Source organism: Scyliorhinus canicula, chromosome 10, assembly GCF_902713615.1.
Source record: "Scyliorhinus canicula chromosome 10, sScyCan1.1, whole genome shotgun sequence".
NCBI lineage: Eukaryota > Metazoa > Chordata > Chondrichthyes > Carcharhiniformes > Scyliorhinidae > Scyliorhinus > Scyliorhinus canicula.
Genome location: NC_052155.1, coordinates 171,596,968 through 171,615,364, shown reverse-complemented (window position 1 = coordinate 171,615,364; position 18,397 = coordinate 171,596,968). Strand labels below are relative to the sequence as shown.

Genomic DNA, 18,397 nt, shown 5'->3' with positions numbered 1-18,397 from the left:
TTCTTAATAACAATATGACTGTAAGGAATAGACTTAAAATGCTGGTCTTTCCCATCCATCCTGTTCATAGGTTTATATATTGGATTTAGGTGGGTTAGTGTCAGAAGGAGCCCCGTACCCATTGATATACATTAATGCTTCCAACAAGTCAGACAATTTGGTAAAACCATTTGGTGCCTTCAATGTACCCATTGGAACCAGCATAACATGTGCTGACCACAGGTATTTGCATGAGGCATTTTGTTTTAGGGGGATTGAATTCCATGGCTTGGGCATAACATTGGTGAAAGAAATTCAAGTACGATAACTGGACCGCACATAAAGGGCACGCTAGGCATTTAGATTTGAAGCCAGTCCACATGGAGGCTTGTTTGGCATTCTTCTACTAAGACTTAGGTGTAAATAGCAAGCCCTTTCAGTTTAGTAGAACTCGTCGCACATTGGGCGAGATTCTCCGGTCCCCCAGCCATGTGTTCGTGGGGGGTGGGGGGGGGGGGGGGGGGGGGGTTGGTGGGAGTTGGAATCGCTGTTCGCTGACTGCGGGACTTTATCTTCCCGCTGCTTGTCAATGGGATTTCCCATTGTAACCGCCCCACGTCGCCATGAAATCCGTTTGCAGCGGGAAAAGTGAATCACAACGACCAGAGAATTCTGGCCATTAATATTTTACCCGGTTTCCTACCGCAAGCAACAACTTAAGTACAAAAGTGCTGGAGTTGCAGCTTCAGGTAGTTCGTTACGATTTGCAAATCTGAGGGTGCGGTGACAGAATGTCAAAAGTGCGAGACAAAAATCAGCATCTTTTGTATCAGAGTGAACAATATAACAGGTTTTACCGGAGCATCCTTTTTTTTTTAATGCTTTGTTAAATAGAATAGAATATTTTCATCCACCTATTGCCGTCAGTTAGCAGTGGTTTCTCGGGAGTGGTAGTAGGCTTGTCAGACTCAGATGTTTGACCCAATCCGCTGCCGTGCAACAAAGATACAGTTTCCCCCTCATTCACATCAGGGTGTCGCTTTTTGATTGGTGAGGTTGGGGAAACACCATCTATAACATTCCCATAATTCCCTGCAAAAAAGAAATGGAACATATCACTTCCGACCCTTGTTCTGACTTTTAGGTCCAATAGTTATTTGTTATGAGACATTTATTTGTCTCTATTTGTTCCTTGAGTTTGAGCCTGTAAAGCACTTTCTTAAATGTCCTTAATCCTGAAACATATGCGGACTTTGTAATGGCACTTCCTTCTCTGAGGAGAAGATTAAAGGCACGTGTTGGCCCAGATTTCGCAGTCAATGGCAAACAACTGGAATTTGCCGTTCATCACACTCACACCTTCCCACGGATTTTCTCTGGATTTTTCTACAGAAACTTATAGCTATTGCATAGAGGGCAGCACGGTGGCACAGTGGTTAGCACTACAGTGGCAGAGTGGTTAGCACTGCTGTGTCACGGCGCCAGGGAACCGGGTTCAATTCCAACCTCGGGTGACTGTGAGGAGTCTGCACGTTCTCCCTGTGGCTGTGTGGGTTTCCTCCGAGTGCTCCGGTTTCCTCCCACAGTTCAAAGATGTGCTGGTTAGGTGGCTTGGCCATGCTAAATTACCCCTTAAGTGTTGAAATGTTGCCTAAATTTCCCAAAGGTTAGGTGGGGTTACGGGGAGAGGGCAGGAGAGTGGGCCGAGGTGGGGTGCTCTTTCAGAGAGTCGGTGCAGACTCAATGGGCCGAATGGCCTCCTTCTGCATTGCAGGGATTCTGTAATTCTATGATTTTATTACGGGGGACCTCAGACCTGTGCAAATGTAAGTTCAGCAATTTAACCCCATTTTATTTGTTTCAATGTCAAGTCCCTCAGTGAGATACTGTTGTCAGGAAGGGGCGAGAACAATCTGACAGCAAATTCCGATATCGGGATTAACTGGGGGTGTCAGAGGTTTTTGTTCGATTTGCTAGTAAGTAACAGTAAATGTTGATAACCTCACCATGATTATTACAACCAGGTCTGGCCCATTGTACAGGCAATGAGAAAATAATTGATTCTTTCTGTGGTGATACATCACTGTAGATACACAAAGGGTTAATGTAGATACACTAGGACTGAGTAAACACTAGAGGGAGCACCAGAGACATCACGACACACAGGCACTCAACCAATAGGTCAGTAAGATCGGACACAACCAATGGGCAGTCAAGACACACCCAGAGGTGACACTACCACAAGAGGGCTACCCATATAAAAGGACAGGGCACACATGCTGTTTCTCTTTCCATTGGCGACACTCAGAGAGACAGGGGCAGATCAGGAAGCATCACACCCACCGCATGACTTAGAGCAGACTGGTTAGTTAGATTGAGTTAATATAGATAGATCAGCAGGAGAGTCGAACTCAAGTAGGAGAAATACATCAAGGAAGCAGCTTATGCTACATGAAGAAGCATAACACAACACTTTCAAGCTTAGAGGTGTGTGTGGAGGATTTATTTTTAAATTTTACATGTGTTTATGGTCAGGCAGTGCTATATATTTCAATCACAGAAACATTTGCTGAAACTACCTCATTAAAATCAATAGATGGCGAATCACAGGTATGTTGGCATGACATATTAATGTACAGGTGTGGTAATCTCACATGTTCCAGGGTGATTGCCCTCTGGCAGTGACAGCACAGGGATGCCACCCTGACATTATCTACAGGCCAAGCTGGGCTTCACGATTTCTACTGTACCCGAGGTGTGGGAATTCACGCAATGTTCTTCTCATACCTGTCCTACCTTTCCTCGGGAGGATGTGAAATGATGAGAGATATGTTAATGAACAGCTATTACTGCTCATCCGTACTGTTCCATTTTGTGCCCAATGTTTGTTGAGACTTTTCCTTGCCGCTACCCTTATGAAAGTAGTATTTGGTAACTTTGTCGCGTCTGTTTCTAAAATGTAAAATTCCAATCGACATACTTTTTTAAAAAGTAAGAAAATGGAGCAGATTGCGACCTCTTACCTAAAGATATCTCAAAGCTGATTGGCTTTTCACCAATCTTCCTGTCGATCATTGTTGCCTCAAAGATTGTACCAAAGAGAAAAAATTCTTGGGCAGTTCCTTCATCATTCTGAAAAAGGCATTTGGTAGTCAGATGGTAAGATAAACTAAATTCGGATACATTGCAAAATCTGTATTTCTTCTGGGGCGGTGGGGGGGCAAAACATAATTTCCTAAAACACCCACATCTGAAACTTTTAAAATGAGAATATAATAATATTGCCTTTCTTTCTTTACGAAATGGGAGCTGGACTGTTTCTGGGGCCCAAATCTGCCCCCTACCAACTCTGCCCCCCAACCCCTTCCACCACTGCTGCCCCCCCCCCCCCCCCCCCCCCCCGTTCCCCCCCCCCCCCCGTCCCTCCCAACACACACATACACACCCGAAGTGAGAAGCTGTCACTGGTTGGTATTTTGACAGGCTCGCCCCCTTAATTGGCATGGAGACAGGCTCACAAAGCTGGAGGGCAAGCCAAAGGCCCGCCAGCTTCAGAGGGCCCCCTGGCTGCAGTAAAGGGTAAATAACGGAGAGGTTGCTTCAACAAGAAGGTGCCTTCTGTAGCAACGTGTAATAAAAATTAAAAAGTAGGAACACACCCAGCCAACCACTGTGGGCGGGAGGAAGTTGGAATTCCTCCAGGGTCGCCCTTTGACTGTACCCCAACTCAAGCAGGTACGGGAAGGTCTGTATGTCCATCTGGAGCCCTGGCATCGCGGCCTGTCGCTGGGTGTTTGTCTCCAGGCAGTTGAATTGCTCTGTTACATCAGTCAATGCAGACTGGCTAGAAAATCCCAATCGGCCTCCTTTACTGATGTCTAAAGTTTTTTCCAATTAAGGGGCAATTTAACATGGCCAATCCACCTAGCCTGCACACCTTTGGGATGTGAGGTGGAAGCCACGCAAACACAGGTAGAAACTCCACACAGACAGTGACCCAGAGCCGGGATCGAACCTGGGACCTCGGCGCCATGGTGAGGCACTGTGTCGCTGTACTGCCCTACATATGACTGAAGTAAAGTAAAGTCACCGTAGTCCCGGATGATCATTGGCTGCTTTCCCCTTTGAGGGGGAAGAGTTGACTGGTGGTGATTTAACCCAAGGATCAGCACACCTCAGGCCAGGGGCAAGATTGAGAATGCGGGGGGTGGGGGGGGGGGGGGTTATGAATAACCTCAGCCGGTACGAGAATTGAACCCGCGCTGCTGGCCTTGCTCTGCATCCCAAACCAGTTGTCCAGCCAATGAGCTAAAACGGTACCAGCGAGATTGTTAATGAATGTAAATGGTTGGGTGCTTCATGCCAGCATTGTGGATTTTTGGGATCTGTCTGCCTTCGAAACTAACTTTGTTTGGGCTTGAAAATCCTGCTCTGTTTTCCCCCCAATAGCTTTTATTTGGGTTGCAATCTCACATTATTCTGTCAGATGTTGAGGGAAATATTCAGCAGTAGAAGCTGGCGTACGTTGTCCCTGTTTTTCCAGGTCTAAAGCAATCATAGGCTTAGAACATAGAACATAGAACATAGAACAGTACAGCACAGAACAGGCCCTTCGGCCCTCAATGTTGTGCCGAGCCATGATCACCCTACTCAAACCCACGTATCCACCCTATACCCGTAACCCAACAACCCCCCCCCCCTTAAACCTTGCATTTTTATTAGGACACTACGGGCAATTTAGCATGGCCAATCCACCTAACCCGCACATCTTTGGACTGTGGGAGGAAACCGGAGCACCCGGAGGAAACCCACGCACACAGGGGGAGGACGTGCAGACTCCACACAGACAGTGACCCAGCCGGGAATCGAACCTGGGACCCTGGAGCTGTGAAGCATTTATGCTAACCACCATGCTACCCTGCTGCCCCTGCTTGTGCCCAATCTGTGCAAGGTCCCACCATAAAATGCATGGGATCGATTGATTTTAACTATTGTGGCCCGGCACCTAAAACAAAAATGTTAGGCTCCTTCAACTTGTTAATGAAGATTGAAGAACTCCTCTTAAGAAAGTCGTGCCCAATGATTGCAGGAAGCTTTGAACCTGGCACGTTCAGAATTCTTCAGCAGACCACTAAATATAAATTAGTTTTAATTATTAAAAACCCCCATAGAATCAAGAGGACATGGTATTCTTGACACCACTCCCCACAACCGACTCCATTAATTTCTACCCCCAAGCAGTAATACCTGCATTAAAAGAGTACCAAATTTACTACCTTCAAGTAGTTATTAACAATATGGTACTGCAAAATCTTAAAACTCCCTGGCTTCCGCAAGATAGCTGCTCGTATAAATTCGTTACATTTTACCAGTTCAGCTGGTAAAATGTAGACTGCACTCCAAATAGGCCAACACAAGGTATGCTCACAACTTGGGGCAGCACGGTAGCATGGTGGTTAGCATAAATGCTTCACAGCTCCAGGGTCCCAGGTTCGATTCCCGGCTGGGTCACTGTCTGCACGTCCTCCCCGTGTGTGCGTGGGTTTCCTCCGGGTGCTCCGGTTTCCTCCCACAGTCCAAAGATGTGCGGGTTAGGTGGATTGGTCATGCTAAATTGCCCGTAGTGTCCTAAAAAGTAAGGTTAAAGGGGGGGTTGTTGAGTTACGGGTATAGGGTGGATACGTGGGTTTGAGTAGGGTGATCATTGCTCAGCACAACATCGAGGGCCGAAGGGCCTGTTCTGTGCTGTACTGTTCTATGTTCTAACTAGGGCAACTGAGTAGCTAAAGAAGGCCATCTACTCCTCCTGAGATGGAGTCTCCTACTGTAGTGACTCAGGCACTGAGAGCCTGATAGAGCTGAAGAGATTCCTTGCAATACTGGTGGCATTCCTGAGCAGAACAATCCGGAACTGAACTGAGAGAATAGTCTATGTTAACCGAGATGCCCAGTCCTGGTTTTGGTTAGGACCATTCCAGAGCCTCACAAAAGCAAACAATACCTGCCTTGACAACCTCCCGAAAGTTTGTCGCCCAGGACCGAACACTTTTCTGCATGCAATGTTTTGTCAGGTGATTATTTTTTTGGGACTATCTTTTTAATTCCAGGTAAGACAGAAGGATGAAGGAAGGAAGGAAGAAGGCTGATTGCTCCGAATTCTGCCCAACAAGCCTTGGGTGGCTTGGTTACTATGGAGACAGGGAGGCCCGCATTGATTTACTGGGAAGAAGTTCACGCCTGAATATCAAGGCAGGAGCAGCTGCGCTGATCATGAATAGTCCTTCAGGGCCGGGTTTTCATTGCAACAGAGGGCCTCCCCGTCGTGGCAAAAATCCTGGAAATGGTCGAAAATTCTAAGTCACACCCCTGAATCCGCCATTTCCCATCTTTGTGGGGTCGGGACTGGAATCAGGCCGGGATTCGCACGTGTGCAACTCATGGAGGGAACTGGCCATTTAAGTCACCCGCTGTCTCCACTGAAGAGGGATTTTGGAAGGCCTAGAATGTGAAATATGGAGTTTGCAGATTAGAATAGGTAAGAGGTTGGCTAAACTTGGTAGATTAGTTTGGAGGATTCCCCTTTAAAGAGGTACGGTACACCTTTGGATAGGCTCACATGACACCTTTGGGAGAGGTAAGGCACTCTCTGGGATTGTTAAAAATGAACTTGATTGAATAATTTTTACACACAAACTCATTGGAACTGTCAATGAACCGTCAAGCTGTCAAGAAACTGTCCAACAGTCAAGGCAGAGTTAAAGAGCAGTCCAGGATGTGTCAAAGCTATCAAAGGTGAACAGTTTTTAAATAGCACCCTGACCCCAGCATTCACAATCAGCCCCCCTCCCCCACAATGGAAATGGTGACCTCCCACTGACAAGGGGAGCACCCCCAACTCCTCAGCAAAGAGGGGAATCCTCCCCCCACCACCAAAATAATGGGTCATCACTACCCACACCATGCAGGCATAAGGATGACCCACTACACCCTCATCCCCCCCCCCCCTCAGGTCCCCATTCAGGCCCCAGCCCTTGCCAGTGCAAACGGCGCACTTGCCCTTCCACCCTGGCAGTGGCACCCTGGTCTGGCACATTGGATGCTGAGGGGGGGTCAAGGAGATAGGTCCAGTGCCCATGTGCCCCTCTTCAGCTGCCAAGCTGCAGAGGGAGGTCCCCCAAGGGTTGGGTGAGCTCAGACTGGGGGGCAAGGGGTTGACCACAGGACTCTCCCCTTGGATGGGGGTCTCATGGCTGGACTGCCCCTTTCAGCCCTGAGAAACCTGAACCATTGACAGTGACGGGAACAGAGAATCCCGCCAACAACTAACAGTGCGCCACCTCCTGCCGCCGAGAAACATGGGGCTGGGGGGGGGGGGGGGGGGGGGGGGGAACCCGAGGAACACTTCACAAAAAAGTTTATTTTTGAGGTTATAATTTCATTCCTCCCAGCCCTTCAGACCCTTGTTTCCAGATTAACATGGAAGAACTGTAAAACAAACCCAAGTAGAAGGCTCGATTGGTTCCACTTCGACCTCAGTGGAGTGTGCCTTATCAGAAAGGTGAGGGGATTTGGATTCCTCGAGTGCGGGTGACAACTTCTGGTCTTTTCCAGATTTGGCCTCTTTAGACACAATTTTCAGTTGCTTGGCTAACTTAGAGAATTTGGAATCAGCTGCACCCGCCGACAGAATCTCCACTGCGATTTGAATCAGGAGTCGGCCCCTGAACGATACACCTTCCCCAAAGCCCTCATTGAGCTCCTGATTATCATCCACGAGGGTATAATTGCGGGTTGAGCCGTACAAATTGATCCACGCTGGTCCAAAAGTCGGCAAAAATCCTTAAAGGAAAACAAAACAGAAACGTTGTTCGTTTTAAATCATTTTTCAATTTTCCAACATTAGAATTTTATTTAATGGTTTTAGTCATGTATTTTTGTCATTATTATTTGCAGTCCATTCAATCTCCAGAAGTTAACCCCGCCTACTTGTCTCCGAAACACATTCTTAACCCAACTGTCTCCAAAATGCTTTTTCTCCTCACTTGAATCAATTTAAACAATCAGTTTCAATATCTTTACCCAAAACCTAATTCCATTATTATATTGTCCACTGGGGAATCCTTTGGGTCCTTTTCTTATCTCCTAACTGACAAGTTGTGCACAGCGACATTGCTGCCTCACAGCGCCAGGGACCCGGGTTCAATTCCAGCATTCAGTGTCTGTGAGGAGTCTGCACGTTCTCCCCGTGTCTGCATGGGTTTCCTCCGGGTGCTCCGGTTTCCTCCCACAGTCCAAAAATGCGCTTGTCAGGTGGATTGGCCGTGCTAAATTGCCCCTGAGTGTTAAAAGGTTAGGTGGGGTTATGGGGATAGGGTGGGGGGTCTGGGTCTAGGTGGGGTTCTCTTTCAGAGGGTCGGTGCAGACTCGATGGGCTGAATGGTCTCCTTCTGCACGGTGGGGATTCTGTGATTCTGTTCCCAGGAGATTTACTCCTTCATCACAATGAACAATTTGTTTAAATCAATTACGTAAAGTACTCAGAACAAGAATTCTCTTGTTTTTTTTTCCAAATCTGACCTCTTTCGAGGGTCAATAGAACCCCTCCTGTTATTCAGTGACCAGAAGATGCAAATTCTATCCCCCAGTGAAGTCAAACTCCTGCTTTACTTAACAGCATAGGGGCCATTTTCCAAAATTGTGCACCTCACATACCGGAAATACAGATTAGAATTCTTGAATTAATGATAGGAATTGTGTAAAGGGTCCATCCAAATTATTGACTGCAATAGCGTTAGGCACAATTCTGAGCCAGGAGTGCAATTGAAGAAAATGTCCCTTCATAACTTTCACAATTTGTATTCCGTCACCATTGTGATGTCACTCAATGAGCGGTAGTTTCTCTTTTTGACAATGTGCCAAGTCAGGAGGGAAAAGTAGTCTGTAGCCTGACAGCTGCACTGCCAGTTTCTCCCGTCATGGTTTTGGTACATTGTCAAAAGATTATTCACTCTATGGGCACGATCTACCGGCCGCGTTGCGCCTGAAAAGCAGTGTGTCGCGGCACAATGTGGTCAGTAACTGCTGGGAGACCCCGCTCCCCAGGATCTATGTGGCTCATTTTGCCTCATGAGATCTAACGTGATCTCGTGAGACGTCATGAAGTGCAGCCCGCCCATTGTTGTCGGGGGTCACCTTTTGGCCAATCTGTACATTAAAGTGAGATTGTTACTCTCACTTGAATATGCAGCTCGCCGGGGTAACCAAAGCACTGGGATCTATCTTCTTCACCTTGGAGACGTCGGGCGAGCGCCATTCAGTACTGGTCTCCACAAATGAGGACTAGACAGTACGGCACTCGTAGGGGTCCACCCATTGGGGGCCACCAGGCGCATGCCGTCTGGGCCGGGGGGTACTCTGGCACTGCTGGTGCCACCTGGACACCTTGGAAGGGCCGGTTTGGCACCCTGGCAATGCCAGCCACCTGGATGCCAGCCTGGCCCTGCCAAGGTGTCCAAGCAGCACTGACAGCTAGCAGGGGAACTTCCAGGGTAACAGGTTGGCACTGCCAAGGTGCTGGCATTTTTACGCAGTGGGGATCATGCCGTGGGGTGTCGTGTGGGGGGGAGTGGGTTTGTGGGCAAGCCCCACAGTGAGTTGGGGCTTGGGTGTAGTTCAGGGATCATACCAGGGGCTCTAGAAATCAGGACGCCATTCAAAAATGAATATATTCAAGAGGCGGCTGGATATAGCATTTGGGGAGAATGGGATCAAAGGCTATGGGGAGAAAGCAGGGTTAGGCTATTGAGTTGGATGATCAGCCATGATCGTGATAAATGATTCGAAGGGCCAAAAGGCCTCCTCCTGCTCCTATCTTCCATGTATCTATGTATCTATATATCCTAATCTCTTCCTACACTGAGGGTTTCCAGTGAGCGGAGTTCCTCAGAGCTAGAAATGGGACTAAGTGCGGCCTCGAGAGCGCGTTCCGCGCTGAGGCCCCATACCTAACCGGAGTCACAATAGATAACGTTGTGTTCATCGGCACTGAGAGCACCAGGAAACAGATAGCTAAACGCGCTCACTTTGGGATGTAGTTCCCATATAGTTCGATCCTGCCCTATGACTCTAAATTCTGGAGGTGGGTTCCACGACGTCACACTGGCCAGGGGGCACCCCCAGGGGGCACTGCCGAGGCATGACCATCTCCCCACCCCCCCCCACCTCTCCCACCCCCTGGGGCCTGTACTTAATGGTGTGGCCTGGCAGGGGACCATTTATCAGGTCCCGGTTTGTCCAGGTATGTTGTAAACCCTGCTGGCTAGCAGTTTCGCTGGTGTAATGGTTCTCTCTTCCCGCTGCTTGTCAATGACTTTTCCCATTGGAGCCATCCCACGCCGTTGGGAAACCAGCGGATGGGGATGGGTTGGCAGGGGGAAAAGAAAATGCCAACGGCCAGAGAATTCTGACCCTTATTTATCGTCATTGCCGACAACTAAAACTCACAGACCTTTTGACATCTGAAGAATTTGTTTGAAAGTCTTAAATATATAAATCGGGAGAGGGGCAATCTTATCAGCAATTACCATCTTGCTGCTGGTAGATGTAAATGGTTAACCATTCAACAGCTTTTATTCAAAACGCAGTGATCTTATTCAGTCACTAAATGCCGACATAATATTTATTTCAATGGACATTTTGATTCTTTTGCTGAGAAATTTCACAAATGCCCTTTAACCTTTATCTCCATCGTGGTCATCTGATATTTTCTTCAAGTCAATGTAATGAGTTCCTATGGCAACATCATTGACGTTCCCTTCATCCCACACCTGAATTTTGACTCGCCGGCAAAGGGGTGGGAACATTTCTTTGAAAATGATCTGTTCACTCCACACAGGCTCAGCGCAGCTTTTCTGCACAGATGTTCGGCCCTGATGGATGGAAGGAAACAGGAAAGTTCTGTCATGATGCAGAGAAGAAATCATTCCATACAGTCAGCTGGACATGGGTGCTCGAAGGGAACCTCAGCCAGCCAAACTCAAGCACACTGCGGATGGGGATGCGCTGGCAGGGGGAAGGAAAATCCCAACGGCCCGAGAGTTCAGGGCAGCACGGTAGCACAAGTGGGTGGTATTGTGGCTTCACAGCGCCAGGGTCCCAGGTTCGATTCCCCGCTGGGTCACTGTCTGTGCGGAGGCTGCACGTTCTCCCCGTGTCTGCGTGGGTTTCCTCCGGGTGCTCCGGTTTCCTCCCACAGTCCAAAGACGTGCGGGTTAGGTGGATTGACCATGCTAAATTGCCCTTAGTGACCAAAAAGGTTAGAAGGGGTTATTGGGTTCCGGGGATAGGGTGGAAGTGAGGGCTTAAGTGGGTCAGTGCAGACCCGATGGGCCGAATAGCTCCTTCTGCACTGTATGTTCCATGTTCTATCTTTCTGCAGGCTCAGTAGCGACCTCATTCCAATGATTACCCAGATATTGTGTGACAGCAGCTACAATACTGTTACAGAGCATGGCCGGAATTCTACAGCCATTGGGATTCCCTGTTCCCGCTGGCAGCACATGCGCATCCGTGGATTTCCCAATGGCGTGGGGTAGCTTCAATGGGAAAACCCATTGGCAAGAGGTGGGAAAGCAGAATTCCGGCACCATCGAATGGCGCACCGCTGAGAAACACGGGATTGGGGAACCCCATATTAAAATTAAAAATTCCTACAATAATTGGAAATACATGACAAAACAGATTACGTGACCTTGAGTATAAATTACTTGAGTGGATAATTATTATTAAACGCTGGTAACAAGGGCTGAACAATAGTAAGTATGGTACCAATGTAGCTCAGTGACAGTGTCCATTTGGAGAGGGGGGGGGGTGGCGGAAAATCTCAGCCTTCGCATTTCTGGGAATATAGAACGGCAAAGATTGAGGTTTCAAGCTTTTGAAAGGGTGGCGGGGAGAGAAATGTTTTTAACTGTTGGGAAGTAAGGGGATAAAATCTTCAAATCAGGCTAATGGGGAGAGGTGTGAGGAAACGCTCCTTAACACAAAGGGTAGCAGAATCATCAAACTCTCTCCCATAACAAGCAATAGGCACTATCTTAATTAATGCTTTTAAATGTGACGTCAACAGATTTTTGTGAGACAGACAGGTAGAAGAAAATGTAGCCAAGGCCTGTGGATCCAGTCAAGAGACAGGTCATCTGGGATCTCATTGAATGATGGAGCAGGCCTAACGCCCTAAATAACCGACTGCTGTTCCTACATTTCTAAGTTCTGACGGCTTCCTCACGTAGGCCTTGGCTTAAAATACAGGTGGGTCCCAATGGCATGATCAGAGCCCAATTTGCAAATTTAAAGAAAGGCCTCATTGTCTTCCAGTGCCCAAAAGAACAGAATAAAATTGCACCTCATAAGGGTGCAATACCGGTGTCACTATTTTAACTAACCACCTGCCAGGTTTCCCCTAGCAAGGCAAGACTACATCAGACCTCTAGTTTTTGTAATAATTAACGAGCAAAATAAAAAGAGGGGTTAGTGTGGTAATCACCACTTTTGGATATATTTGGAGATGTGCGGTAAGACCCTGTACTACAGGTACGGGGGTAGTCACTGCCTGCTGGCTCCGCCCAGTAGGCGGAGTATAAATATGTGTGCTCCCCATACAGCAGCCATTTCGCCAGCTGCTGTCGGAGGCCACACATCTTAGTGTAATAAAGCCTCAGTTGTATTCAACTCTCGTCTTTGTGCAATTGATCGTGCATTAGTTAGTCACCCAGTCTGCAGTAATCCTGTTCAGGACAAAATTAATAAAGTTATATGTAAACAAGCACAAAGTTATAAAGTCCGGTTTCAATTTCCTGGTTCGATCATTTTGGTGAGGTTTACAGACTTGTTCGATGAACGTGCTGATAAACAGGCGAATCATTTTAAAGGAAATACCCTTTGGCCAGAAAAGGTGATGATGACATATGGGTCCACAAAATCCTTGTTGTCTCCCATGAACGCTTTTGTTACATTTGCTACGAGGCTGGAATTCATCTTCGGCAATCCCTGAGCTTTGTAAATTTTGACAAAAAACCTGGCCCACGGCCTCTCGGTTGGTAGCCCGACTGGAATAAGCAGATTCCTGCAAAGATCAAACATTGCACTGTAAATAAAAATTCAACAACTTTTACATTTTTTTTTAAAAACAGTCGATGGCCGGCTGAAGAACAAAACCGTGGAAAACAAAATTTAAGCATGGGGCTGGGAGGGGTGCGATCGGAATCTCGGTGTACTGGCTGCAAGGGTGTACCTGTAATCCAGCGGCAGTACAGTAATACATGCAATGTGTTACTAGTGGTGTTTCCCACAAAGGGTTCGATGTGAAATGCGTTTGGCCGGATCCCAATCCTGGTTCCACGGGGCTGCCAAATGGGGCCATGTCGTTGAGAGCAGGCCTAATGAGGGCCGGTGTAGAACAATGAATGTCACACTGCTGCGAGCAGGAGAGAGAAGATATTACTTTGCTAACTGTGTGCAGCTGTCCTGTCAACGCTTACTGCCATCACTGGGTTCCTGAACTGGGACAAGTCCAATTCAGTGGCATTTAAATCATCCCCATCAGCACAATGTATTCAAATGAAAAAGTAGATTCACTAAATTTCGTTGAAAATAAATACCTTTGAAGATGTTCATTTCCGGTGAAAAACACTAAAAACACATTTTGGCCGGAACGGTACGTTGCTCAGGCGCGCCCAACCCGAAACCCAACCGTGAAATCGCAAAAGAGGACTTCGGGCACAACTCCCGACATCATCAGGCAACTCGCACAAAATTCCGGTCAGTGGGCACGTGCGAGAGTCGGAAGTGGGCCCACCGACAATCAAGTAAGCGATTTAGCCCACGAAGGGGCCAATGAGGTGTGAGTTAGCCTCGATACGTTGGGGATGTCATAATATACACCAGTATATCATGGTGCAGACACACACTGATGGACACACACAGGGACCAATCAACATGTACAAACACCGCAGCCAATCACCAGTTAGAATACACACACTATAAAGGCAGAGGGCACCACGGTTCCCGCTCATTCTGGGTGCTGCCTCTCAGTGTAACAGGAACTCATCCAGCCCAGCACAGACTTACAACATGTGCTGAGAGAATCAACTGGCTCGGACAAGGCTTAGGTCTCTAGTTTAAGTTAGCATCATTTAGACCCACAGTCATCGTGTGTTAGTTAGTTAGAAGTAGTTAATAAAATTGAGTTGAACCTTCATCAGTGTTGGAAGTGTCTGTTCATCTCTCAAGTCTACACTAGCCAACATTTCAGGGGAGAGTTACTTAAAGCGATGACAGTGGATAGGCAATGGCAAACATTCAAGGAAGGCATGGGGGAACTACAGCAACTGTTCATTCCTGTCTGGCACCAAGCAAAATGGGTAAGAGGGCCAATCCATGGAAATTAAAGGAAATTAGAAATAGTATCTAATCCAAGGAAAAAGCATACAGGTTGGCCAAGAAAAATAATACGTCTGAGGATTGGGAGCAATTTAGAATTCAGCAAAGAAGGACCAAGGTATTGATTAAGAAAGGGAAAATACAGTATGAAAGTAAGCTTGCAGGGAGCATAAAGACTGACACTAAGAGTTCTATAGATATGTGAAGAGAAATAGATTGGTAAAGACAAATGTAGGCCCCCTACAGACAGAAACAGGGGTATGTATAATAATGGACAATGAAATGGCTGAGCAATTGAATACATACTTTGGTTCTGTCTCACAGAAGAGGACACAAATCAGATACCAGAAATGTTGGAGAATGAAAGGTTTAGTGAGAGGGAAGAACTGAGGGAGATCAACATTAGTAGAGAAATGGTGCTGGGAAAACTGATGAGATTGAAGGCGGATAAATCCCCAGGGCCTGAAAATCTGCATCCCAGAGTGCTTAAGGAGGTGGCTCTGGAAATAGTGGATGTATTGGTGATAGACTCTGGAACTATCCCTGCGGATTGGAGTGTAGCTAACGTCACTCCAATATTCAAAAAGGGAGGTAGAGAGAAAACAAGGAATTATAGACCAGTGAGCCTAACATCGGTAATGGGGAAAATGTTTGAATCCACTATCAAGTACTTTATAGCAGAACGTTTAGAAAACAGTGGCAGGATCAGTCAGAGTCAGCATGGATTTATGAAGGGGAATCCTCCCGCATAACGAGAACAACTTGGGTCTTCCTCCTCGAACAGCACCAACAATAGGGCACCCGCATCAACATGCAGGCATTGGGGCCTTCCCCTTACCCCCCCTCTTTACAAGCATCTGAGCTCACCGCCCCCCCCCCCCACCACCCTCATAGGCATCGGGGTGACCCCCTTTCCCCACCACCACCACCGCAGTCATGGGGGCACTCTGTCTCCCCCCTCACCCTCTCACCACCAGTTTTGGGGGCACTCCCTACCCTCATTGTCATCAGACCCCCAACACACATCAGGTTGTGCCGTGTTGTGCCAACCTGGCAGCGTCAACCAGTGCCAGTCACTGCACGGGCGTGAGCCTCTCCCACCGGAGCTAAACTCACCGGCGCCCCCGACAGGATCCCCTCGACTGTTCCCCGTCTTCACACAGCTGTAGTGAACCTTCAATATTCCGTGAGGGAGGGGGATAACGTGAAGAGAAGGCCCTTTAAACACATGCTAATGCATTAAAATGTATTTAAATGAGGTGCCCGCCCTTTCTGGGCAGGAACCTCATTTCATCACCAGCAAGGGACAGGGAAAATCGGAAAACGGCGGCAGAATTGCCAACTCTGGTGAGGTTTCGCATCGCCGTTCTCACTGACAGCAAACGTGGCCGCATAATCACCCCCCGTGGGACGGACCTTCGCGGCCCTGTCACAGTGGTGGGCGGGGCCAGAAAATGAGGCAAGCCAATCAAACGTTTACTGACTTCGGAGGAACTGGAAAATCCCATTGGTGGGAGGGGCTGTAAAATCCTACACCCATTAACTTTGTTTCTCTCTCTCTGCTGTCCAGCATGCTGGGCATTTCCAGTACGTTCATCACAACGTTGCTCAGGAGGGATGACTGTACAACCGTACTTTTCAATTTCTTCCTCGGCACCTTCACTGGGTGTCTGTGGCGGCCGAGTGCTATCTCCTTTCCCAATGACAGAGATGTCACATTTAAGGTAACCTTTCACTCCAGTTTTGATATCACTCGGGTCAGTAAGAAGTGCCCACTTGTTGCAGAACTGATGGCCTAAAGCAAGGACAAGAGGAAAGGTTAATTTGGCATGTTCACTTCAATACACATTTTAAATTATGAATAGCCAGTCAGAATTACATTTTTGCTGTGTTACTGCAACACTCCAGCAGATCACACGGCAATTAGAATTTTTAAAAATTGCCCAAACCATGCATTTTTTGGGTCTCTGTCGGAGGGTTACTTTAGTGAGTGGGACCCTGTGGGGGCTTCCTTTAGCTCGGGGGTTCCAGGGGGTTCCCTCATTTTAGGGGTCTCGGGGGAGGGGGGGGGGGGACGACATGGGGGGCTGGTCGAGTAGAGGAGGGGTGGGCAGGTTGTGCATTATGAGGAGGGAGGGTGGCCCTGGGATGGATTTTTGGGGCAACTGTCTTAAGTAGTTACCCCCTTGGCCCATCGCAAGGGCCGCCATGTCAGGCTCCCGTTTGGTGAGGCCTGTTGTGATTCCCGCCCACGTGATTCCCGGTCCAGGAGACCGGAGAAATATGGAGGACCAGAACATAGGGTGCCCAGCCCACTAAATTATGCAAATGAGTCATAAAGACCCATTTGCACACACTTACACCCTCCCGCTGGCGCATGGGCGTGAATCCCAATCCCGCCACCAGCGGGATGCTCGAGCATCGCGATCAGATTGGCGCCTTCCAACGCTTGGTGCCAATCCTGATTTTCTGATTCTCCGCTGCATCGGGAACCCCGCTACCATCAAATTCCGTCAAATTGAAATGACAGCAACAAATTGTAATAGCAATGGCAACAATAATTTAAGAATGACCTGTACTTTTTGTACTCTATACTTCATATTTTTGTTCCAAACCATTTCATTCTGAATCTTTCAATCGCTGCATGCCCACGGTCCCTAACAACTGTTTTGCTGACGGACTGCCTCAATTTCATTAAATTTCCTTCATTGATGTTGTCTTCCCTCAAGAGGGTTAGAAAACATTTTAACCCTCTGCTCTTTTCAAAAAACAGTGTTCTCTTGAAGGACTGGCCAACTTACAACACAACCCAAATCAAATCAATTCATAATTTAGGTTGAATTTTCCTTCCTGGGCTGCTACGGAGTTGTGGTCAGGTAGGTGGTGGTGTAGTGGTATTGTTACTGGATTGGTAAATCAGAAACCAGGGTGATGCTCTGGGGACCTGGGTTCAAATCCCGCTACTGCAAATGGCAAAATTTGAATTCAATAAAAAATCTGGAATTGGGCAGCACAGTGGTTAGCATTGCTGCCTATGGCGCTGAGGACCCGGGTTCGAATCCCGGCCCTGGGTCACTGTCTGTGAGGAGTTTGCACATTCTCCCCGTGTTTGCGTGGGTTTCACCCCAAAGATGTGCAGGGTAGGTGGATTGGCCTCGCAAAATTGCCCCTAAAAGTGGAAAAAATAATTGGGTACTCTAAATTTATTTATTTTTTTTAAATAAAAATTTTTTTTTAAATAAAAAAATTTTAAAAATAAAAAAATAAATAAATCTGGAATTAAAAATCTAATGATTACCATCACATCATTGCCAATTGTCATAAAAACCCATCTGATTCACTAATGTCCTTAGGAAGGAAAGCTGTCAGCCCAAATCCTATGAATTAAGTAAAAAAAATGAAATCTCATGTACTGGTCATATTATAGGGGCAGGACGGTAGCACAAGTGGATAGCACTGTGGCTTCACAGCGCCAGGGTCCCAGGTTCGATTCCCCGCTGGGTCACTGTCTGTGCGGAGTCTGCACATTCTCTCTTTGTCTGCGTGGGTTTCCTCCGGGTGCTCCGGTTTCCTCCCACAGTCTGAAGATGTGTAGGTTAGGTGGATTGGCCATGATAAATTGCCCTTAGTGTGCAAAAAGGTGAGAACATAAGAACATAAGAACTAGGAGCAGGAGTAGGCCATCTGGACCCTCGAGCCTGCTCCGCCATTCAATGAGATCATGGCTGATCTTTTGTGGACTCAGCTCCACTTTCCAGCCCGAACACCATAACCCTTAATTCCTTTATTCTTCAAACAACTATCTATCTTTACCTTAAAAACATGTAATGAAGGAGCCTCAACTGCTTCACTGGGCAAGGAATTCCATAGATTCACAACTCTTTGGGTGAAGAAGTTCCTTCTAAACTCAGTCCTAAATCTACTTCCCCTTATTTTGAGGCTATGTCCCCTAGTTCTGCTGTCACCCGCCAGTGGAAAC

General features: G+C 47.5%; 1 protein-coding gene across 1 annotated transcript in view; it reads right to left on the bottom strand.

Annotated features, from left to right (window-relative positions):
• The window catches only part of fer1l6 (fer-1 like family member 6), a 193,624-nt gene that overhangs the window by 124,770 nt on the left and 50,457 nt on the right, over nucleotides 1-18,397 (bottom strand). The window contains exons 8-13 of the mRNA XM_038810140.1: nucleotides 16,054-16,213; nucleotides 12,916-13,102; nucleotides 10,715-10,907; nucleotides 7,478-7,818; nucleotides 3,003-3,111; nucleotides 894-1,071 (exon numbers count right to left, since the gene is read on the bottom strand). Coding sequence (XP_038666068.1) covers nucleotides 894-1,071; nucleotides 3,003-3,111; nucleotides 7,478-7,818; nucleotides 10,715-10,907; nucleotides 12,916-13,102; nucleotides 16,054-16,213 — 1,168 coding nt within the window. The remainder of the gene's footprint in view (nucleotides 1-893; nucleotides 1,072-3,002; nucleotides 3,112-7,477; nucleotides 7,819-10,714; nucleotides 10,908-12,915; nucleotides 13,103-16,053; nucleotides 16,214-18,397) is intronic.